Below are 24,507 nucleotides of genomic sequence, written 5' to 3'. Positions count from 1 at the left end.
CACAACTATTATCAAGTGCGATACTTAACAATCCAATGGATTCACAACGAATGACAGAGCATAGTCCGAATTCGAACAGCACTCAAACATTCAAGTTGAAATCATAATGAATAACAAAGTACAAGCTCAATTTGAGCAACACTCGGACAATCGTTGGATAGTTATAATCGATCGGACGTTGAATCGTAATAGCGATCGAGTTATTACCCTGATTGCGGCAGCACCTCGTGATCGTGTGTGTGTGTTGTGAACTGTTTTGAGTATAACTCGACGTACAGACAGAATTCTTACGTCGTTTTCATTTCCCTGTTCAAGTCCCAAGGTCGGCTATTTATACTAATTTTTGGGACTCGCTTACGGACCGTATGCCTGATCCCCTTACGGTCCGTAAGCTAAGCAGTCTAATTATAGGCTGCCTAGGCTCGGGACTAGGCTTGCTGAATCAAAACTTTTGGCCAATCAGATCTAAACAACGATTTTAATTGATAACTATTCCACTAGGGTTTGCCCCCCTCGAGTTTTAGGGGCCCTGATCCTGATTCCGATTGTTCTGAAAATTTTAGGGCTTATGCAGAATTACTTGGGTGTCTCAATTAGGGTTTTCTTATTGACTAATTATTGTCCTAATCATTGATTTTAGTGGCAGTTGTTACAGATGGTCCCTTTGGGAACTATCCTCACCATACCCTTTGGTCTTATAGATGATTATAACGTAGTATTTGTCATTGACAGACAAGCTAAATATGATAATTATGATATTAGCCTAGTGGCATCTGGGGGTGGGATAAGGCTTTGACACCAATAGGTCTTAGGTTCGATTCCCACAAGGGGGGGGGGGTTTCCCATGTTTATTGTGTTTCCTCCTGAATTGGTGTATAGGCATTATGCCTAGTGGAGATGGATATGATCGGGTGGTTCCATTGGTGGCATGATGATACTCCAGTGGTCCGTCAGTGATCAAAATTTACCGTTCAAAAAAAAAATAATTACAGGAATTTGACAACTCACAGTTTACTTATAAAATAACAATCAATAAAATAAACCTGAAATTCAGGTTTAGAATTATTAACATTTCTTTATGTTTTTTTCACACAATCACCGATTCCCATATGAATCAGTTAATTCGGTTACTTGTCTTATCGCATCTGAAATAATTCTAAACAAACTCTACAATTTAATCTCTAATAATCACACTTGAATTTAGGGTGGACAACATATAACCCGTCCATACCATCCCAACAACCAATTGTCATTGTACAAATCAGCTCTCCTCTTTGAAATTGTCGCAACCGCCGGAAGCGACGCCGTTGCACCCGCCCCTTTGCACTATTTTCTAGACAAACACACACACACAATCCTCACTCCATTCCTCGCTAACTATAACATGCAAACCCTACCCGTAGCACAAGTAACGGTGTTACTGCTCGATGATTGCCCCGATATTAGTATACCGAATACACCCCCACATACCCTTAAGGGTATTACATACAAAAAAAAAAAATTATTAAAATATAATTTAACCTATTTTAGAGAGATTTAACACATTCAATCAATGTCATGCAGACACCCATCAATCAAAAAGAAAGGAATAATCCATCATATTTGAAATAAACCTATAAGAAAAAAATACAAAAAAGAAAGATGAGTTTTAAACCGTTGGTTTCAAGCATTAGAATGATATCATTTACAAAACACTGGGTGTTTAGTGTTGCGTTTTCAAAATAGATTATGTGTTTTCAAAATAGATTTTGTGTTTTCAAAACTGCGTCTTGAAAAAACATGTAGGTACATGCTTCTTCAAAACTGCGTTTTAGAGGCAGATAACCACTTTTTCATCCAAACACTTTTTTAGATTATTTATATTTTAAAAGCGCAATAATCAAATAATCATTTCAAAACGTAATGGCACACATCAATATCAAAATACACTTTTCAGTAGCATATCCATGTTTTTAAAAATCGTACAAAATACCGTATTAAATAATTTAAAATCAATTAATCTAGACAGCTTATACATATACCCTTTCATTATGATTGGCCACCCTAATTATTAAATATTTTTCTTTTTGCACTTTTTTTCCACTCCCATGTCATCGATCATCATCCCCTTTAAACTAATGGTCATAAATCATGTCTAAACTAATCAAAAACGCCCCCACCACTATCACATTATGTCGGTAAGTTTTGACTTTGCCACCATCCGTTTGTGTTCTTGGTTAGGATTGCATACAATTTTACAATCGGGCCATTGTATCACTATTCAATCCACTATACCCGACCCGAGCCATCATCATGACTCTGAATTATGGGTTAGTAGGATTTGTTGTTTTCTCTTTCCTTTTTATATGTCTAGTCAAGAATCTTCTTTTGGTAACATCACCCACAACACTTGCCCCTACATGCACTATAGAGCCAATCTTTTTACATAACACCTTGCCTTCTCCAACACCTACATTTCAGAATTAATAAAATTACAGTTAAGTAGTTAAGTTATTTAACGGTGGCAAGTGGTGAAGCTTGAGATTTCCAACTGGGTGGTGGAAAACGTATATACCAAAAAATTTATATAAAACCGGGGGTGGAAAATGTATATACCTAAAAATTTCTATACGAAAACTACATACTCTTCAGAACTGAGCGAAAAGTTCGGGGGGTGGGCCGCCCCTTACCGCCCCCCACAAAGCTACGCCCTTGACCGTGGCCACGACGATGAGGAGTTGATTACTCAAATAGTCCGCTTATTAGGAATGTGGAGGCTTTGTCCTAGGGCATCCGACCCTAATACTCCAAATCGGTTAATTGACATGTTGCACTAAATTAACATTTCTTGTTCCAAAAGTTGTAAACCCTAATATAGTAATTCAAAATTGATGATAGGGCCTTTTTAATTCATTGGACCACATAATAATAGAAATACCCATTAGTTGCACCCATAGACGTAGGTCAGATTAGACTAGACTGAACCACGTAAAATACTAGTGTTCCGTTGTTCTTTTCTAAGTGTGTGTGTGTGTGAGCAAGTGTTTGTGTTTGTGCATCCGTTCTGGCCAACAGTCCAAAATTGTCGCCACAATTAACACCAACCGTAGCTTTGCGCCACCTGTCGACCGTAGTCGATCAATGTATGGCCCATTCTCCAACCCAAGTCAGGCTTGTACCTTAGTGTTCTCGGTTCCAATTCACAGTCGTGATACCCTAACAAGTGGTATCTGAGCAAAGACTCGGTGTGGTTCCAATTTTAGGGTTCGTTTCTTTGCGTTATCATGACAGAAGAGAAACTAAAGATTGATAAACCCGACGGGCAAGATTGTGGGTTTTAGTAGATGCAAATCGAAGAACCAAAAGATCACCACAGTGGATCTAAAGATCTAGTAGAGATCAAAGGATCATGTCACACCCTGATTTCCCGGTGGGCCCGGACTTGGGGTACGTGACGATTGATATCAAATACACAAATAGTACAGAGGAAGTCTTGGGATTTAAAATACTATTACAAATATACAAGTCCGAATGTTCAAAATATAATATAGACGGAATGTTCAAAAGATCCATAAGCGGATCGAAAATAACAAAATGAAATATGCAGACTACCAGGCTTCAAATGCAAGGAGTTGCAAATTCCTCTTAAGCATTACTGGGCACTTCCAGCCTATTTCGTAACCTTGCAACCTGTCACTTAGTCTTTTGAAGATACGTCAGTTTACACTGTTAAATACAAATAACCGACACATTTTGAAAATATTTCAAAATCATTTTCATGTACACAATGGTATATATATATATATATATATATATATATAGGGAAAGTATAATGTACTTCAAGGCTTAACCTACATTAACATACATGACAAAAAATATAACGTGCGTTATTATCATAGAACGTGCGTGATTATAGTCCCATGCGTGATTATGTGGTCCCATGCGTGATTATGTGGTCCCATGCGTGATTATACCCCTGATCCAACGGTTACCATTGTCTCCTACGTAATGTATGATAAGGCTTTTTGTATGTTAACCTTACTCTATATATATATATATATATATATATATATATATATATATTCATAAATAACTTGGGATAAACTATTTCTCATGTTATCAGTTTTACAAGCTTGACAATACATATGGGGCCCCAAAAACATGCCGAGATCATGATTAACCGACACACCACTTTAATACCCTTATTGGGTAAACCCGTATTGGGTTAAAAAAATAACTTTAATACAGCATTAGCATCTGTCAGGCTACGCCTACACCCCGTAATTAGGTCGTGGCCACTTGCAATTAAATGAGCCGAGAATATCCAGGACACGGTCGTATTAACCCCCAGTGTTTAAGTTCAAGCAATACGAATTAACACAGATTATTTGGATTCTCGACACATAGGTCTTTGATCCCATACCCGACCATGCGGTAATAATATACCGTATCCTAAGCCCGTATAGGGAAAATAGGTTAAGAGTATTTACCTGGCTTAGTAATCTTTCAATGTTAGATATAATAATAAGCACAACCAATATATCACATAAGTTAGCACGGTTGCAATCTACTGGAATGCCTTAGTCTGGAATGAATGGTATAATAACCAATTAGAATGTTAACGGGTCTTATTCAAGTCATAGACTTGGACCGGTTAACCTAAAATAAATGAAAACGGTACGGTACGCTAGATCAAGCGGTGACAGATAGAATGTAGTTTAAACCCTCACAAGTACTAAGACTTGTATAATATGGGTAAACTTATTTACATTCTGGAATTTCAAAGAATTTGAAAAGAAGTGACCCGATTCCGAAAACTTACGTAAACTAGATACATAAGTTAATCGTACGCGCATAGGCGGTATCAGGTGATCGGATGAGCCATAAACAAGTTCAATATGCCAAGAAATTTTAATTAAGTTACCACATCAGTAGGTTATGCACTTTGTATGTTCATTATGGTTTAAAACCAAGTTATGCACTATAAGGGCATTTTCGGTATAATATGGCATAATTCATCAACTTGCATAAAAACTAAAGAACTGATCATGACCAAGTAGTATAACCACAGAGGGTTATCCTACATGTAATTATAGTCATAATGCAACTTAGAATCAATAGCTAAGGTTGCTAATTCGGGTCAGAATCAAAAGTCAAAGTAGAAGTCAAAATGCTTGACTTTCGGTTGCGAACCGACATGTAAACTGGAAATGACGGGCTGAAAATGCTTCGACATGAGTTACCAACTGATTTAGTGTCAAAAAGATGTGTTAAAACGTTTACAAGTTCATCTTATAAGTTTTCCGAAAATCTGCATTTTGACTTTTTATTCAACTTAACTTTGACCCGTTATTTGACCAACTCCACGTGATTTCCGAGAGGTGCCCTTTAGAGGGATTAATACCTACCTTATTACGATCATGTAGCCACGTTCGATTCGAACAATGGTTGGACCATAATGGTCTAAACCGAAAGCCAAAGCAAAAGTCAATTTGCTTAACTTTCGGTTAAATAATAGCCTATAAAATGAAATGAGCAGAGTAGGAACACTTACTTGTGATCCTAGAGAATATTAGAACTCGGTTATGAGGTCCTTTTTGATCAGGAGCTCCAAATAAGTGATAGAGGAAGAAATTTTAGAATGAGCAAGGCTCTTAGTTGCAAATGCAAGGGTATTTATAGTTGGAGATGATTCATAGGATTGATCCATGTGTTTAGAACTGATCTAGGATCATTCCAGGTGCCCCTTGACGTGTTAAGAGATGAAGATGGGTGGCACAATCACGGATATGTGGCAAGAGGGCAGAGTTTCTTGGCTAGCAAACAAAATCTGCCCAGATACGCTGCTTACGGACTGTAAGGGCCTTAGGCTTACGGTCCATAAGCCCACAGCACACCCACTGGTTTTGAATTACATACGGACCGTAAGCTATAAGCCTTGCGGTCCGTAACCAAGTGTCAGCTTCAAACTAAATTACCCTGCTTACGGTCCGTAGGCAATATAAGCTTACGGTCCGTAAACAGTCACTCAGAGGCCAAAATTGGCATGTTGACAAAGTCTAGAATGTCTGTTATTTTGAATGAAAATTCAAAATTGAATTACTGTCTTCTATTTCATTTAAGCCTATAGCTAACATAGTCAATATGTAGGTTACTTTGATCGAAATTAATGTTTATAATCCATAAATATCGAGTTATTTGTAAAGCTTGAAACAACTTTTGATATTAGGGTGGAAGAGGCACCTAAGGGTGCTATCCTAGCCTCGTCTAATCTGCGATGCCATGTCAATTCTACACCCAATTACTTTAGAACCATCAAAACACTTGTGCCGCCTACCCACAAGTACCCTAGAACCATGGACTCTACCATTTTACTCCACACACCAATCACACCCACTTTATACTCTCCAAACATTCAACCCGTTCCAGCAAAGGTTTCCCGCTAGGCAGACTACCGTGCATGGCTAGAGGGTGGCATCAGTGTTGCCCCGCTGCAACGAACCCGTGAGCCCCCCTTCCCCCCTTATAATAAACTTTATCACATATGTGTTTTATCTGAACGTTACTAGAACGCATGAACATCATTGGGGTTGATGGTCCAATATGAGAAGCAAAGTTTCTAGGAGCACCTAAGTTAGGAACTTATTACATGTCTTATAATTATTCATGGGTGTGTTCGGGTAAAATTCCTAACAATCCCATATGATGATTCTGGTACATACATAACTTCAGAATCAAATTTGGTATCTCATCCTGGATCCACCACTCAGGGGAAATGATTGCTTTTAAGAATGATGGAATCAACCACTAAGCTTGTGCTTTAATTACAATTATTCAAAAGTCATTAGCACCATAGAGAAACCACCATAACAAGTGAACACGAGTCCTTAGCAAGATACATGACATCCATGTATAAGAAAATGCAACATATTTGGTTTTATAATTAATTGGAATCTGAGAATTGAAGTTTAAAAAAAAATATTGTATTTGAAATTGAAATTTTCAAAAAAGGCTTGAAATGATAAATTTATCGGTATGGTTAAAAAGAATTCATGAAAGAATTGAAATCTATCACCGTTATCACCACCTTACGGGGGCCACTACTAACCTACAGTCCTCGAGGCCACCAATAACTATCACCGTATTTCAGTAGATGATGGCAACGATAGTGGTGGTTGTGGCAGTGGTGTAGACATGTAGTGACGTTGACAGCTACAGGAATCGAAGATTCCATATTATTTGGTTGAATTCCTTTACACGAGTAAATTTAAGAAAATTCATTTCAATTCCATTTCCATTAATCTTTTTCGACAAATTTTGCAAACCAAACAGGTTTGAATGAAACTCGTATTCCAATTCCACTGAATTCCAGCAAAACAAAACTTCCATGTTCTCTCTCTCTCTCTCTCTAAAGTATAATAAGACCATGTGTAGTGGTAACACCTTATAATGCCCCCACCATGGGGCATTATCCGACACGTGGCGTCCTAGTCAGCAAGGGGGCATTATAGCAAAAGTGGCGTAGTAGGAATAATGCCCAAATAATGCCCCTTTCAATCCTTAAAAAAAAAAAAAAAAAAAAAAAAAAAAAAAAAAAAACAGTGATTTCTCATTGGTGGGTCAAACATAAGTCAAAGCTCCAACAATGCAAAATGGCGTTTTAATAATCACGCCTGATTCAATTTTTTGGAAAAATAACGCCCGGTAACGCCGGGTGTAGTGGTTACCGGGGCGTTATAGGGCGTTTTTTTTTGAAAAAATTTTATAAATCACGCCCCACTACACACGGTCTAAACCATTCATTTCAACAACCTATCACTTTCTTCTCTACTTTTAATCTTGTTCATTCTTTTAATCATATTCAACCAAAACAAAAGGCATAAAATATGCAGCACATGATTTTAATTCATCATGTTTTATTTACACCATTGTTTCACATTTGTCCAAAAACTAAGTCTTTTTTTAAGTTGCAGGTTACCAATAATTACCACCATATTTACAATCTTTCTATTCAAAGAGTTAATTACTGTTTTCGTCCCTGTGGTTTGTCAAAAATCATTGTTTCAGTCCATTAGTTTAAAAATTGCAACTTCAGTCCCTGTGGTTTCACTTTCGTAACCATTTCAGTCCACCTTGTAACCATTTTAGTCCCTGTACTAACAGAATAACTGGATTGAAATGGTTACGAAAGTGAAACCACAGGGACTGAAACGGTTACGAAAGTGAAACCACAGGGACTTAAATCGCAATTTTTAAACTAATGGACTGAAATGGTGATTTTTGACAAACCACATGAACGAAAACAGTAATTAACTCCTATTCAAATATACCAATGTTTCACATATGAAAAGACAAACTTCCTTATATGGTATGAATGAAACACCACTTCTGCCTCCACTAATTTCTACTTTGAGAAATAAAGCAGACCCTACAGTATATATTTTTCTGTTGCAAGTTCAATCTCAACCAGATAACTAATATCCTCATTATTATTATTATTTTCGTGTTCAAACATCAACAGGGTAGCATTTTGGACAAGCATAAGAGGTGCAACATGCAAAGTGAAGCGATTACACGTTACATCAGACCTTGTCTTGTAAATAAGCTGATAAGGTCAATGCTGTTAAACCGATTGAAATAACCAATAGCAAGCCTGCGGGGACTACTTTGCGTGTGGCTGCAAAACGAATGCCTGCAGCAACATTAGAAAAAAAAAGAACTTGATGAGTTTAGGTGATTAGCCAGTGTTATCTTTAACTTCAAAATAATGGAGGATGTACGTATATGTATATGTATATGTATATGTATATGTATATGTATATGTATATGTATATGTATATGTATATGTATATGTATATGTATATGTATACGTATATCGAAACTCATACCAAATACGAAGGCAAAAAGGAGAGAAGCCCCAAATGCAAGTGCGTCGCCTAATTCCTTAGTGTCGGATGCCTGCATAAGATAGTACGCCTGCAAAGGAAAACACATAACCGTTAATTTTTCAACACAGCGTTTCTCAATCGATGCATAATATTATTGGTGATTTGGTAGAAGAAAAATGCTGGCTATGCCTACATTCGTCTTGTTGATTGAGCCTAAGTAGTTAATGCGGTAAAATATCGGATATCGGTCAAGGACCGATATTTTAGATATAGGTTATCGCGGTGGGATATTCGGTAATCTTAATATCATGCTAAATTTATATATATAGCAATTTATTTAACACTAACAATTCAGTATACTCTCCTACCATTAAGAAATTAACCTTTTGCAACTTGTAAAACACTAACAATTGTAGCAAGGAGGAATTGACTAAGACTTAAAACACTAACTTTTAACACTAACAACTAAGACTTAAAACACTAATAGTAGCAATAAGAAGAACGACGAATGATAGAACTAAGAAGAAAGGTATTGATATCGGGAAAATCGGTGATATATCGGTCCAATATCGGTCTAATGTTGGTCAATATCACCGATATTATCGGTACCAATATTCTGACCGATATTTTTGCACCCATATCTCGGCAGAGGACCGATAACCAATATATCACTGATATATCAGTGTTATATCGGGATACTAACTACACATTGAGGATGATAGAACTCAACAGCTGCTTTTGATTTATAAGATAATTACATGTATAGAGGAAAATGTATGCATAAGCCATCCAAGTATTTAAAAGGTTACATGTTTATGTCAACTCTGGCATATAACTTGTTAAAAATTCTAAAATGACAACAATGCTCCAAATTTAGAAAAAAATGGTATCAACACTACGTGAAAAAGGGGCTACGGCCACACTTTTGGCAAAACCGCCCTGCCACACATTTGTAAAAAGGGGCTACCGCCACACTTTATTTTTTTGTGTGACAGAATGATAGCAAACGTCATGTGAAAAAAAAATGTGTATGACTAAAGGTTAAACAATAGTCACACTTAAACTTACAAAACTTTATGTGACTTTACATAACCGTTAGCCACACTATGTCACTTTGTTTTTTTATTTTATTTTTGTGTGACAGAATAATAGTAAATGTCATTAGAAAGAAAAATATCTGTGACTAAAGGTTAGACAATAGTCACATTTAAAATTATAAAATTGTTTCGTGTGTCTAGAAATAGTTTTTAGCCACCCTTACAGTAAACTCACGTAACTAAATAATACGACGACCACACCTACAGTGAATTCATATGGCTGTTGCTACCGTTTAGTCACACTTAATGGATGGAATGCTTGATTTCAACAACCCTTTTTGCCACATTTTCTTTTAATTGATGTGGCTAAAAACTTTTAAGTGACTATATAATAGAAACGGTCACACTTACGGTAAATTCATGTGCCCGTTGCTACCCTTTAGCCACACTTAGTGTAAAGGATGTCTGATTCCAGCAAGAAAAAGTGGTACCCTTTAGCCACACTTTTAAGTTGCTACGGCCACTAAACATGAATGTTGCCGTATGATACCTACGATGACTCGACCTTTGGTCACACTTGAGCTGGAAAAAAAAAAGTGTGGCGAAAGACGTATGGCCACACTTTTTTCGTGTGGCTGTAGGCCTTTTTTGACGTAGTGCAAACTTGGAAGTCAACATTACAAAGTTAGGAAACAAGCTTCGAAACATGAACGACAGTTGTAAATTTTGTCATGATAACCAACATTTATGAACACACTTTTACCCAATCATTAAATCGACAGTTAGCAAGATACGAGCTTGTTTTATGCCCGATTAACCAAAACAAAATGAATACTTGGGTGACTTAATTTGAAATGTAAGGATGACCCAACTGTTATTTCTTTCAACACTTGGGTGGTGTATGCATACATTATCTTACTAACATAAGCACCTGTAGTGTGATGAAAAATCTAGTTTGCTAATGAAAATTCAAAGATTATCTTTTTAAGTAGCAAATTCTCCATCTTTCTTCTGTATAGAAGAAACACAGATTCCAATCATGCATCAAATCAAACAACTTATTCCAAATTAAACCTTTAAAGTTGGTAGTTATAGACATCTTAGCAACCAAAAGTAATAAAATAAAAAGTAAGACTTACAACAGACATAAGAGTTGCCCCTGTAAGCCCACCAAAGAGCGACCCTTTGCTTCCAGATTTGTTATCTGCTTGCAAAACCAACATAACTTACACCATTTTTTCATACTTTCATTCAACAAACAAACAAACAGTTGAATTAAAACAACTTACAGGCAAAAAGACCACCGCCAAGAAGAAGAACAGCGTAGCCTGCAGAAGCTATAGGGGCAAAATCTTGAATAAGTTGGCATTTGCAGACATGACTTGTGTTTAATCTTGAACTTGGTAGTTTCCTCAATTTCTGTCGGACATTGCTGCTTACGACAAAAGTTGATTTAAGTCCGGCTGTCGGTGACACTGTTACACTACTTGTTCGGACAGCGGTGGCGGTGTTTGTGAAACGATTAGGGGAGAATCCCAGTGTGTAAACTGCCGGTAAGGCTCCCATTTCTCGGGTTTTCTGTTGTTAGTCGGTCGGGTTATGATGGTGGAATGATAAACATGAACCAGATTGCTTTGCTACACCTAACCGGCTAAGGGTGTAAGGGGTGCTCACCTAAGAGGTGAGTCCCCTCTCTTACGCCCAACCAATTCTCGTGTGCCACGTCAACTCCCCTCTTAAATTCCTCTAACACCCTAAATTGATGGCGGCACTCCCCTCTTAGGTGAATTGGTTTTTTTTTTTAAAAAAAAAAAAAAGAAGAAGAAGAAAAGCATTGATTGGACCGCCCCTCTCTCTCTCCTCCCTCTCTCTTCGGTGAGCCGCCACCTAATTCACCCCCTCTCTCTTGGTCACCGCAGTGATGGCGGTGCATCCCCGCTCGGGATTTTGGGTCACCGATGGGGGTTGCCGAAGGCACCCCATATACCCTAAGCTCTACACAATTTTCAAGAAAAAGAAAAATATAAATTTGCAATTAACATAGAGCCAATGATCTCTAGAAGGTAGAAAACTTGCATTTCTTTACATAGATGCAAATTTAACTTTCATTTGGTGCGGAGTGAGTCTTGATGGACAATGATAGAAGACTCAGAGAAACTTAGGTTTGATCCTTGAGTCAAATATGTTTTACCAGTAATTTCACCGTCGTGCCTACGGGCGGGTGGGTTACCGGGTTTTCCCCGGAATTGGTGGTGGACTCGAGTTACTCTCGAAGTACTCCGTTTGGTCTAGTGAGTACCCCAAGAATGCTCAGGATTGATTCTGTTGACCGTTAAAAAAAATGAAATTAACGCAGAATACCCTTTTTTAAACTTCGATACTTTTTTTAGCTTTTTTCTTAACAACAATTCTGGCTGATTTTAGGCTACCTCACTTGAATCTTATCTAACTACCATAATCCTTAATTCTAATTGGCATTCTTTAACGCTTGACACACCGCTTCCGGAGGAGTTAAGGAGTATTAAAAGCTTCACATATTAAGTAGTTAATAAAAGGATAAAGAGAGGAAAGCAAGCATTGGGAAATTTGCACAAACACAAAATATGCGATATATATGTATTTTAATTAATTTAAGGGGCATTAACAAGGGTTAAACCGTTTCCTTAATGTAAGGTGACATGAAAGAGGATAAAGTGGATGACGTGACGCCTACATGTAGTTAAAAGACGTGAAAGTATACCCTATGTGACCTTAGTAAGGGGGTTGGGCAACGGAAGTTAATATCGGAGTTTGAAGGTTTTGCCTAAGGGATTTCGGAGTGTTGTCGTTAAAAATAAAACATCAATACATTTTCAAAGATAAACATACCACATCCTACATCATGTAAGATTTAAACCTCAAACCTTTTGGTTATAAGACACATATTTTAACCACCAGGGTATCCACGGTACCAATTACCAACTAGTTTAGTTGTCATAGTATAAGCTCTTGGTGCAAACTTAAGCCCAATTTGTTTTCTTGGCGTCTGATGTATAATGTATTCCATATTATCAGTAGCGTGTTGGTGTATTTGACGGGCCAGAAATAATTTGATAGATTTAGGAGAACAAATCAAGATACACAAGATTATCGGTGAAGTCAAATCCTTAAGCTTCCTTCGGATAAAGAATCACGCTAAGTTGGTCAATTTGGTTAGAGCGGGATGGATGGATTAGTTTCAAAGTGTAATTTGTTTCCTTTTTCCCTTGTATGTTGCTTTTGCCTTTGCTAATTGCTTGCCAGCGGGGCCATTTTTATAAAAACGCCAATCAAAAAAAAAAAAAAAAAACTAGTTTAGTTGTCAAAAATAATATGGCATACAATATTTTACATTTTCAAGATTATTGGAAGTGAAGAAACACTGAAAAACATAGTATTAAATAAGTTGGTAGATACTTGCTACTTTGGATATCATTGTTTAAGATCCAACGGATATGGTGGAGACATGAACCACCGTTTGAAATATTGAAACAAAGGATATATTCACATGAGTATTCGACATGAATGATTTTAATATTTTGCAACTACATCTATGGTTTTTTAATACTAAAATACAAATACAATATTGTGTTGCAGATGTATGTCCAATGGGCCTAATAGTTGGGCTATTATTTCCCACAACAACGTACATAGTTTGGGCCTTTGAAATTTTTGATGGTGTGAATAAATTTTTGTTGACTTTCTACATTAGGATTAATATTTAGAACATTAAATTATCACAAATTCAAGTCTTAACTTGCTTGTTTATTTTCTAACCCAAAGTGGCCGAGTGAAAGCTGAAAAGAAAACTCAAAAAACATTTTAAAACCTGCCTCTAGTTCCCCCGGCCTCTCCTCCACAATGGCCAAGGCTTTTCTTTCAATCTTGTTTTTGTTATGACCTTCCTGTTGTTGCTCTATGTTCTTTTGATGGCTTGATGCTTCTTCTTAATTAGAGTATAGGTAGATATGATTATAGGTATAATCAGATCATTAGTTCATATATTAATTTCAATTTATTATCAAAGCCCAAACCTACAAACCAAACCGGAACCAAACCGTTAATTTCAATTTATTTCAATTTAATAACGGTTTGGTCTGGTTCGGTTTTTATTTTCGACAGTTTGGTTTCGGTTTTCGACAATAAAAACCGTTAATAACTGTTTGGCTTATGGTTTGACCTAAAAACCGGCCAAACCGGACCGTGAACACCCCTATCGTCGATCACTCCCTTGGATGAAGAGAGCTGGACGAATTGGATGAAGAGCCGAATGACATTGTTTATAAATGATTGGAGAGAATTTGTAGGTTTTAGCGAATGAGTTTGTGATTGGTTTGTGCAATAGATGTGTGTGTGTATATATATATATATATATATATATATATATATAGGCTAATTATAAGGAGAAAACCCACTCCAGTTGACTAAACCCAAGAAACCCAATTGTGTGGACAATAAGCTTCCACGTGTTTTTTGTAACAGATAGCTTAAAGGGTAAATTTGGAAATTCACCTCCATCCATCAATTAATTAATGTAATAGTTTCAAACTTTTCACCTGACACCTTTTTGTACTACATTGAAAAACTTTATCTCTCTAATATAATAATTCATTCTTCTCCATAATTCACTCTTCTCCATAAAGTAGTCTTCATTGTTACCTCCATCACCGTCATTTTTTTACAAGGCTTATCTCTCTCATCTCAACCAAACTACATCAAGCTTCATAGAAAGGCTTTTGTTCCAGATTTAAAAAAACACCCACCACTACTAGAAATCTCTCTCATCTCAACCAAACTACATCAAGCGTCATAGAAAGACTTTTGTTCCGGATTAAAAAAAAAAACACCCACCACTACTAGAATTTTGTTCTAGATTGAAAAGAATACCCACCACCATTGCAGCGGTGGTTACCAGATCCGGTGTGTGAGTTAAGATCTAGATGTTAATAGATCTGGCAGCTTGAAGAAAATCACACATGAATATGAATATGAATATGAAGATGATGATGATGAATAAGATACGAAGATGACGATGAATCAGATATGAATCTTGTTACTTTTTTTTAAATTCTCTTTATGTTTTTTATCTAAAATTACACATTTTTTGTAAGTGTTTTTAGTTGAATCAGGTATTTAAAGTATGAAATGTGTAAAAATGTGTTATTTATGACTTTTCCCTCCCTCTCTCTCTTTATATCTTTATCTTCTATTTCATTTCCAGTTCTTAAAGATCTTCATCCAGATCTAAAAGTGATCTGAATCCAAAAGATGATCCAGTTCAAAAGATCATCATCCAGATGCTCCAACTTTTTTCTGGATATGTTTTTTTTTTTTTTGTTCAAGAAGATAAATGTTTTTAATTTCTTGATTTATCAATTTTTTGTGTAAAATTTGTTCAAGAAAAAATGCATGTTATATTTTTCCGTGTCACATAAATAATGTACGTTTACATAAAATAAAGTGAATTGTTACACTTTTTCAGATTATTGTAAAAATAAAGTGTGTTGTTACATGCAACTTTTTCTGGATATTTTTTTTTTGTTCAAGAAGATAAATGTTTTTAATTTCTTAATTGATCAATTTTTTTTGTGTTAAATTTTTTCAAGAAAAAATGCATGTTACATTTTTCCGTGTCACATAAATAATGTACGTTTACATAAAATAAAGTGCATTGTTACACTTGTTTAGATTATTGTAAAAATAAGTGTGTTGTTACATTTTTTATGTTACATTTTATATGTTATGGATTTTTTGGTTTTGTTTTTACCATGTTACATTTTATTTTTGCCTCAGATTTTTGTACATTTTTGTTGTATTTACATAAAAATAAAGTGCATTGTTACACTTTTTTAGATTATTGTAAAAATAAGTGTGTTGTTACATTTTTTATGTTACATTTTATATGTTATGGATTTTTTGGTTTTATTTTTACCATGTTACATTTTTTTTGCCTTAGATTTTGGTACATTTTTGTTGTATCCATGTTACATTTTTTTTTCACTGAGATTTTTGTACATTTTTGCTCTATGTGAGTTTGATCATGTGCTTTTGTTGATGGTTGCTTGAATATCTTTTTTTTTTTTCATGACAACGTTGTATATTAATTAAGAAAATTAGTATATAGAAAAATAATTCACCATTTTGACGAGCATTTTCGGAAATTTTCTTTATACCAACAAAATAATAACAATAAATGACTGTTATTAATGACAATAAATGTGGTGATTGTAGTTAGCAAAATTGAGTTAATAAAAAATAATCACAACATAAAAAGAGGAATCGAACCAAGCCCTCATGCAAGATTGTAATTATTTACATATATTTGTTCAAGTTTTTATTATGTATATAATAAAAATAACAGATTGAATAAACGACTTTTGGGTTTCAACAATATTAAATTTGTGATAATGACCCAAGTGACCAAGATTCTGCTGCTTTATTTTCAGTAAAAAAAATTTTAAAGAATTTTGAGAGATAGAGGATGATGGGATGAAGAGAGAGAGAGAGAGAGAGAGAGAGAGAGAGAGAGAGAGAGAGAGAGAGAGAGAGAGAGAGAGAGAGAGAGAGAGAGAGAGAGAGAGAGAGATTGTTAAAAAAATGGATGTAATAATGATCATGCAGACAGACAACTGACAAAAGTTCCATTCTTCCAAGAAGAAAATTCTCACACATTATTCCCATTTTATCCCTTATGTGTACTATTACTGATTAGAATATTAAAAAGTAATATATATTACACTAAAAGACATCACAACCATCCATCTTTTTTAATCAATGGTAGATCTTGGGTTTTCAGGGTTTAGTCAACTGGAGTGGGTTTTCGATTTATCCTTGCCATATATATATATATATATAGGGGGCTGCTAGAATGAGAACCACCCCGAGTTGTAAGAACCGCGAGAACTACACCCCACGGCGCGCCGTTCGCCATGATTTTTTTTTTACAAGTAGATGTGTGTATTATAAACACAACCGTAAAAAATCATGGCGAACGGCGCTCCGTGGGGTGTAGTTTTTTACACCACAAGTTTGGTGTTTTTTAATTTTTTTTCTTTTTTCTTTTTTTTTACCAAACTTGTGGTGTAAAAAACTACACCTCACGGAGCGCCGTTCGCCATGATTTTTTACGGCTGTGTTTATAATATACACATCTACTTGTAAAAAAAAATCATGGCGAACGGCGCTCCGTGGAGTGTAGTTCTCGCGGTTCTTACAACTCGAGGTGGTTCTCATTCTAGCGGCTCCCTAAAAGTTTTAAGGTTTATTTTTTTTTTTAATTTGACCGTTTACCAACGGTCATATGACCTCTCTTCTCGAAATCAGCGCAAAACGTTCGTCATTTGCTTGGTGAAGAGATCTATACCCCCCCCCCCTCTACATAGCGCCCAGAAAGTGGGGAGGGGCGCCAAATAGGATGAGGTGGCAGGGGGCGTTGTGCCACATCGCCTGACCTTAGTATTCAAGTGTGTTTTGTTCTCAATTACTCGGGCGTTATTTTTTGTTATTGTAAGCCTCAGAGACGGACCTACCTTCACAGGTGGGTCCGCCACTGGTAGGCCTTTCTTTCCGTGAGCTCTTATTAGAGAAAACTTAACACTTAGAATGAAAAATTAAAACTTTAAAGCTTGTGGGGTGTAAACAACAAAATCAAAACTTTAGGGCCTCAAAATCTGTCATTTTGTTGAAGTATTTTTTGGAAACTAGAAATGATTCACAGATTCTGTGACACTCACACTCCTGGCTGACTCATCTCCCACAAAACGCCAATAGGAAACAAATACTCTAAAACACCACAAACCTTAAAAAAAAGGTTTTCAAAACCGGACCGGGCCGGCCGGTCGGACCGGTCCGGCCGGGATCCGGAGCACATACCGGGCCGGTTCAGCACTCAAATCCGTTTCGACATTAGCCCGGCGGTCGGGCCGGAAGCCGGGCGGTCGGGCCGGCGGGTCTTCGCGTAGGGTCGGGCCGGAGACATCTGCAACCTCCTCCGGCGACATCCTCGACCTCGGCGACATCCGCAACCTCCTCCGGCGACATATGAGACCTCCTCCGACATCTGAAAGTTTGGCGCCCAAAGTTAAAAGCTTGGTTTATCTCGATTCATGATAAAGCTTCATGGTAAAGCTTATGGTAAAGCTTTAATGGAGAAACCCTTTGGAGAAGGTGACTGCACGGGGAAGTGTAAAAGTAGGAGAGAGTTTTTGTTTTATTATAAGAATGTTTATTTTTAGCCCTTCACTTTTAATGTATAGATGTAGTGATCCTTTAGATTGATTTTAATTTTTTAAAAATCCCTTTTTTTGTTTTGAAAGGTGTAAAGCAATTTTTATGCTTATATATTTTTTTAAATCTAGTTTACTTTTTTTTAATAGGTTTTACTTAGAGTATTCACATCCAATCCACTAAAAATATACATACATTCCACTAAAAAACAACTCCTATATTAATATATTTTCACTAAAAACAAATACTTTTTCTCTATCCTTTTCAATATATATTACGTTTTCTCTTTCCTACACTCACAACCACTTTCAATATATATTAAAAAAGTATAGGGGGTGAACAGTGTCCCCCCAAATATACAGATGAACAGTAAAATTTTCTCTCTCCTCTACTCACAACCACTTTTTATACTTCTTATATTTTAAAAACCCCCCACACAGATTTTGGTGGTTTGAATGAGAATGCTCTTATATACTTATTATATATATTTTTATATAATTCATAATGTAATCCGGGTTTTAAATCCGGTCGAACCGGTCTGACCGGTCCGACCTTTGACCCCGTAAGACGACCGGGTCGACCTCCGGTCCGGTTCTGAAAACATTAAATATTGAACCAGAAAGCAAGTGAAATCACACACCAGAAAAATGCAATCTTTATCAGCAACTCATGCCAAATCTCTCTTGCTTCTGTCAACAATCCTATGTAAACCCATCAAAGATTACACCTTTTTCAATCTTTATCAACAAATTTGACATCTTTTTCCCTTTTAATTCACAGGTACTCTCAATCTTGTTGTTACCGAACAAGGGTTTTGTTCTGCAATATCATCAGTAACTGATTCCAATTCAAATTGTAACCCCCTTTATTCAAAGGTTATTAATCCCACTCTCAACCCTTCTCATCTACAAGGTTAGTTCCCTAGTGTTTTTTTTTTTTTTTTTTTTTTTTTTTTTTTTGTAAAATGATTATGAGAATGATGTTTGGGTGAATGATTGTTAAAGGGTGTTTGTTGTTTGTTATAGATTTACCTGGGTTTACTAGAAGTGTGTATAAGAGTGATCATGCTTTAATCACTCCTGAAAGTCATGTGTTCAGCCCATTGCCTGATTGGTTAGTTGAATCCTTCAAGATTTTTTTTTTTTTTTTTTTTTTTTTTTTTTTTTTTAAGATTGTGTTGGTGATCAATTTGATAGGAGCAACACATTGGGGGCTTATTTAGTGTCTCCAGCAATGGGTGCACATTTTGTTATGTATATTGCAAAGATGCAAGGTAATTTTATGTTTAGATTTTTTTAATTATAATTGGCTAATGCAAAATGATCATGAATGCGTTACGAGCGTTAGCTTTGGTTTCGTGTTTGTAGAAAGTGCAAAATCAGGGTGTCCTCCTAAGGATGTTGAGAGGTATTTATCGTCGCCTCAGTTTGTAATGAATAACAAGTTACTTTTGAAGTGCTATTTTTATGTGTTTTTTTTATGATAATGATTTAGGTTTGTATTTGTGCTTCAAGGGTCGGTCACATTCACTAACGTTTCTGGTGTTGGTCAAACATTGATGGTAAGTGACCCCTCTTGATCTTGATCTTGTAATGTGTTTTATTTAACTCGTCGTTTTGATTTTATAAGATTTAATACATATGGATGTTAAGAAGGTAAAGAAACTGTATCTATGTTGAGTTTGGAAACACTAGTTTTGACTTTAATTTTCAAAAGTCAAACATGGATCCTTTTTTCTCTTTTTAAAATTTCTTTCTTATTACTAGTGAAGCTAACGTACTGTTCATAGTGTCAATTAAAATGATGGTTGACGATGAAGACCATCATATACGATTTAAATAGTTTCTCGAGTTTGTATTTGTGACAATGAACCCTTATCTTGTTTGCTTAGAATGCACTTGTTTTCCCAAACATAATAGAAAGATAAAGGTCTTTCATTTTCATGGTCAAACCTAACACTTTTCAAATTTAATGGTAAAAAATTAGATAAATATATACTTCCCCTGCCCCATTCTAATTGCTACATCTAAATGATTTAATTTCTTTATGCTTTGATATTATACTCATGTCGAATTTTGATATTTATAAGTAGTTTGTTCCACTCATGAATGTAATTAAGTATTTTTTTCATTAGTTAAATTTATGTTTGAATTATAGGTGGATTCGTTTGCTTACCTACCTCCTAACTCAGAACATCTCTTTGAAAGCTATGAATCTGCTACACTTGTTGTGTTCGAAAGAAGGTATATCATATTATCATTCCTTCTCTTTACTTCATACTACGGGTATGTTTGGCAAAAGTAGCTGTTGGCTGGAAGCTGGTAGCTGGTGGCTGGAAGCTGTTAGCTGATAGCTGTAGCTGGTAGCGGTAGCTTTTTAAATATATTTGGTGTTTGGCAGAGTAACTGGAGCTTTTAATAAAATGTATAAAATGACCAAAATGGACATAACTAAAAATTTAAAAAGTTTGTTCATTAAAAAGTTCATTATCTTTAAAGGTTAAAAAAGTCATTTTTTTTCCTAAAAGCTTGTAGCTCCTTCTAAACGCTACTGGTAGGAGCGTTCAACCAAAAGCTTCAAGCTCCTAACCTAAAAGCTTCAAGCTCCTTCAATTAAACGAGTCTTTTTATTGAATAGGAGCTTTTTCTTAAAAGTTTAAAGCTAGAAGCTCCTAAAAGCTCTTAAAAGCTCCATGCCAAACGTACCCTACGTTGTATATTTGAACCATTATATAGTTATTAATGAACCACAACGGCTAAAAAGGTTCACTTTTCTATAGGTACGCTTACCTGGAAAATCATGTTCCTGAGCAAATTGTTGGTTCCACCGATCAACAACCACTTCTTGACACCCCTGGCGAGGTGCCTATTTTCAACAGTCTGCTTACTGTTTATTATTATACATTTGGTTTCATTAATTTGAAATATATGTAATGGTTGTAAATATATCCTTCTACTAATTAAATACCCCTGTCTCAAATTAATATTTTTTTTATGTATTAGGTGTTCGAACTGCGGAAGCTTCTTCCTACATCCCTGCCTTATGACTTCAACATTCATGTAAGCTACATTAAAAAAAAAAAATAATTAAAAAAAATAAAGATTGCAATGTTTGATTTTGCATGTAGATTATTAAGTCTTTGATTAATAAATACTAAAATATCCGTAAACAAGAGTAGACAAACCTGAAAAAAACTATTTGGATCCATATCAGGATTACAAAATTTTTAAATTAAGCTAAATTCTGAAATTCACCATCTTGCAGATCATGGACTTCCAACCGGGCGAATTTCTCAACGTAAAGGTATGCCGTTACTTGTAACCTGTTGTAACACACATTCATTTTAAATAAAAAACCTTGTGACGAAAACCAGATGCATGGCCGGCCCTGGGGGTGGGCGGGGAGGATCACCGGCCAGGGCCCGATATTTCAAGGGGCACGTTTTTTTATGAAAAAACCCGATATGTATATGTAAAATATATTTTTAATAGGGTACACCCATACAAACACCAACATAGGCTCTCTTGCGAAACTATTCTTATGGTTTAGATTAGTTATTAGCCCATTTGACATTAAATTTAGACCTTTAGTGAGCCCAATACCCAATTTCGTTAAGGCCTAAGGGCACATTTTTTCGAGCTCGAACAGAGTACACGAATTCTTAGGGTCGACCCTGACCAGATGTATTATAAGTTGTCTTCATGGTCTAAAAAACGGTAGAGGTGTATGCCAAAAAATGAGTATGAGGTGGCGCCTCAGGGGGGTTATTTTGTACGTGTGCTTCATAAGGCTGAGGCGGTAAAAAAAAGCTGCGCCTCAGGGGTTTTGATGTTTGTTTTTTATGTTTTCGACTTTTTGTGTCAATTTCAAACATTTCATGTCTCTTTTATGTGTGTTTTCGACTTTTCGATGAATCTGATGATGAAATTAGTAAGTATTTTATTTTTATATAAGATATATAATTTTTATATTTATTTTTTAATCCCGCCTCGGGTTTACGACTCAGTTCGCTGCCTCGTGAGGCAAAGGAAAAACGTCTCAATGCACGACTCCGTACTTTTAAACCTTCTTCTCTTTGGTTCTTATTGTTTTTTTTTTTTTTTTTTTTTTTTTTTTTGCAGGAAGTTCACTATAATCAGCATGGTTTGCTACTTTTAGAGGGACAAGGTATTTACCGTCTAGGTGACAGCTGGTAAGTTCGAAGGCAAAACACACTCTATTTTTTTTTACTAGACGTTGTTAAAGAAAGTTAATATTCACCAAACAAACTTGTTTGTTGTTTCATCATGCGAACTACTTTAATTTCGTGTAAAAAAATATAGGTATCCGGTCCAGGCTGGAGATGCGATCTGGATGGCTCCATTTGTGCCTCAATGGTAATGAACTTGACGAGCGTTATCGAATCACCCTTGTTGCTAAATCAGTTGGTTATAGTTTTATTTTGAAAATCTTGTGTGCAGGTATGCTGCGCTAGGCAAAATTCCAACCCGATATTTGCTCTACAAAGACGTAAACAGAAATCCGTTGTAATCGAGGAAAAGACCATCTTATTATGAGCTTCAAGTATGCAATAGAACAACATTATAATCAATCATGTTTGTACTTATGCATGAAGGTTGGTTATGTAATATCTGATTTCATTGCTAAAGAGTTGTTATTTCTTTTTTTTATCAGTGTTATTTGGGTTTTTTTTTTTTTTTTTTTTTTTTTTTTTTTTTTTTTACGAGTTCACAACAATATCATGCCACACGAAAAAGGGCAATTACAAAGCAATGGCAGATAGTCGGGCAACAAGTTGCGCCGCCACTGATAACCCCCTTTTATCAGTGTTATTTAAATTTGTTGTGTTTGATCATGAATTTAATTCCTAAATCATAATTCTTTTAATGAAATGTGTATTATGATTTCAAAAGAAGGAAAAGGTAGCTACTAGAAACAAAGGATGGTAGGCTGGACTGCATGTGTGGGTTTAAAAAAGTGTCATAGGCTAAGAAGAAATGCTTAGGCTCTTCGGTAGTGTGGGCCGTCGGGCTGCGGCACCGTGCCAGCACACCGCCCCCTAGGTGTGTCCCCGTCCTCTCCGTCTGGCCTTCGATGTTGTTGCCGGCCCTATTTTCAAAAAAAAGACGTTCTAAACGGCTACTTTTGAGTAAAAAATTATTTAATTTCTTTATAAATAATAACAATTTACCCCACTTTTTCAAACCAATTCAACCTAATTTCTCTCTTTTTTTATTAAAATCTTCAAATTTTATAAAAAAATTTAGCCATGGATCCATACAATCAAAACAACCCGAACCCAAACCAAAACGTTTTCTCGGTACCCGGCTACTATCCAACGATGGATCCTAGTTGATCGGCATCACAATTTTCTTTTTCGGGTTTCCAACAAAGCCCCCAATGCTTTTACTCAAATGAACCAAATGCAATCGATGAAACAAATGTTCAAATGAACCAAATGCAATCGATGAAACAAATGTTAATGCGAAACCTGTTTGACTCGCAATTTCAATTGCAACCACAACCTTCACCGCCACTAGTAGAATCGTCTCAACCCGTAGAAGATGAGGTTGAAGAATATGTGCCGGAGACACAACCCCAAACCTCCAAACGAAAAAAAAGGAAGCAAATGGTGCGTCTAACCGGTGATCAGCCTTCGAAACCGAAAGCGCAACCATGGTAAAAAATCGAGGAGGCATTAGGTAAGGCGTGGATTAGTACGTTAAAATGCCCAATCGTTGGTATATAAAAACATATAAATTTTAAACTTTTTAATATATATATATATATATATATATATATATATTAAAGTTTTTAATATATAAATTTTATTACATTTTAAAAATATAGGAAACAACCAAATCGGCGATAGTTTTTGGAAGGAAATACTAGCAAAATTCCTTTCGATTATGGAATAAGGTCCGTATCGAGATCTCGATTCCGTCGCTTCGAAGTGGGAAATATGCATCCGGTCGTCAATCGTTTTTGTGGCCATTATAACAATTTATATACTAATCGTCCAAGTGGGTGGAGTGACGATAGCGTTTTTAAAGAGGCTATCCTCAACACCCTTGGTCCATCATTGGAGGGGCATCCTCCTTATGTGTTGACGTAACGAATGATATGAAGGAACATCCTCAAATGAGGAGGCTTCTCCACATCCCATACTCTTATAATAGAAGTTTGTTTATTAATATATTTCTCAAGAGTTACACCAATGTACATTAAGATGTCAGTATTAGCTACAAAGAAATAACTAGACCGAGTTATAATTTTCAGAAAGGGATAGCGGCACAGCTTGTTGCTCGTCTACCTGCCATTAGTGTGTAATCGTTTTGAGTTTTCAAAATAATGTAATT

At 35.9% G+C, this 24,507-nt stretch overlaps 2 protein-coding genes across 2 annotated transcripts; one reads left to right on the top strand and one right to left on the bottom strand.

Annotated features, from left to right (window-relative positions):
• Positions 1–8,441: 8,441 nt before the first annotated feature.
• Positions 8,442–11,566, bottom strand: LOC110922398 (protein FATTY ACID EXPORT 4, chloroplastic). The gene is made up of 4 exons (XM_022166706.2): positions 11,194–11,566; positions 11,044–11,108; positions 8,868–8,955; positions 8,442–8,671 (listed from the first exon to the last, which is right to left on the bottom strand). Exons 1-4 carry the CDS (start codon positions 11,468–11,470, stop codon positions 8,562–8,564), a joined length of 540 nt encoding a protein of 179 aa, XP_022022398.1. The 5' UTR covers positions 11,471–11,566; the 3' UTR covers positions 8,442–8,561.
• Positions 11,567–18,750: 7,184 nt separating this feature from the next.
• Positions 18,751–22,821, top strand: LOC110922124 ((S)-ureidoglycine aminohydrolase). The gene is made up of 13 exons (XM_022166449.2): positions 18,751–18,853; positions 18,929–19,060; positions 19,174–19,261; positions 19,345–19,421; positions 19,516–19,555; positions 19,643–19,709; positions 20,306–20,391; positions 20,928–21,009; positions 21,151–21,207; positions 21,413–21,451; positions 22,270–22,340; positions 22,471–22,524; positions 22,609–22,821. Exons 1-13 carry the CDS (start codon positions 18,796–18,798, stop codon positions 22,676–22,678), a joined length of 921 nt encoding a protein of 306 aa, XP_022022141.1. The 5' UTR covers positions 18,751–18,795; the 3' UTR covers positions 22,679–22,821.
• Positions 22,822–24,507: the final 1,686 nt, after the last annotated feature.

This window comes from Helianthus annuus, chromosome 17 (assembly GCF_002127325.2).
Source record: "Helianthus annuus cultivar XRQ/B chromosome 17, HanXRQr2.0-SUNRISE, whole genome shotgun sequence".
Lineage (NCBI taxonomy): Eukaryota > Viridiplantae > Streptophyta > Magnoliopsida > Asterales > Asteraceae > Helianthus > Helianthus annuus.
This window is presented reverse-complemented; position numbering and strand designations above follow the sequence as displayed.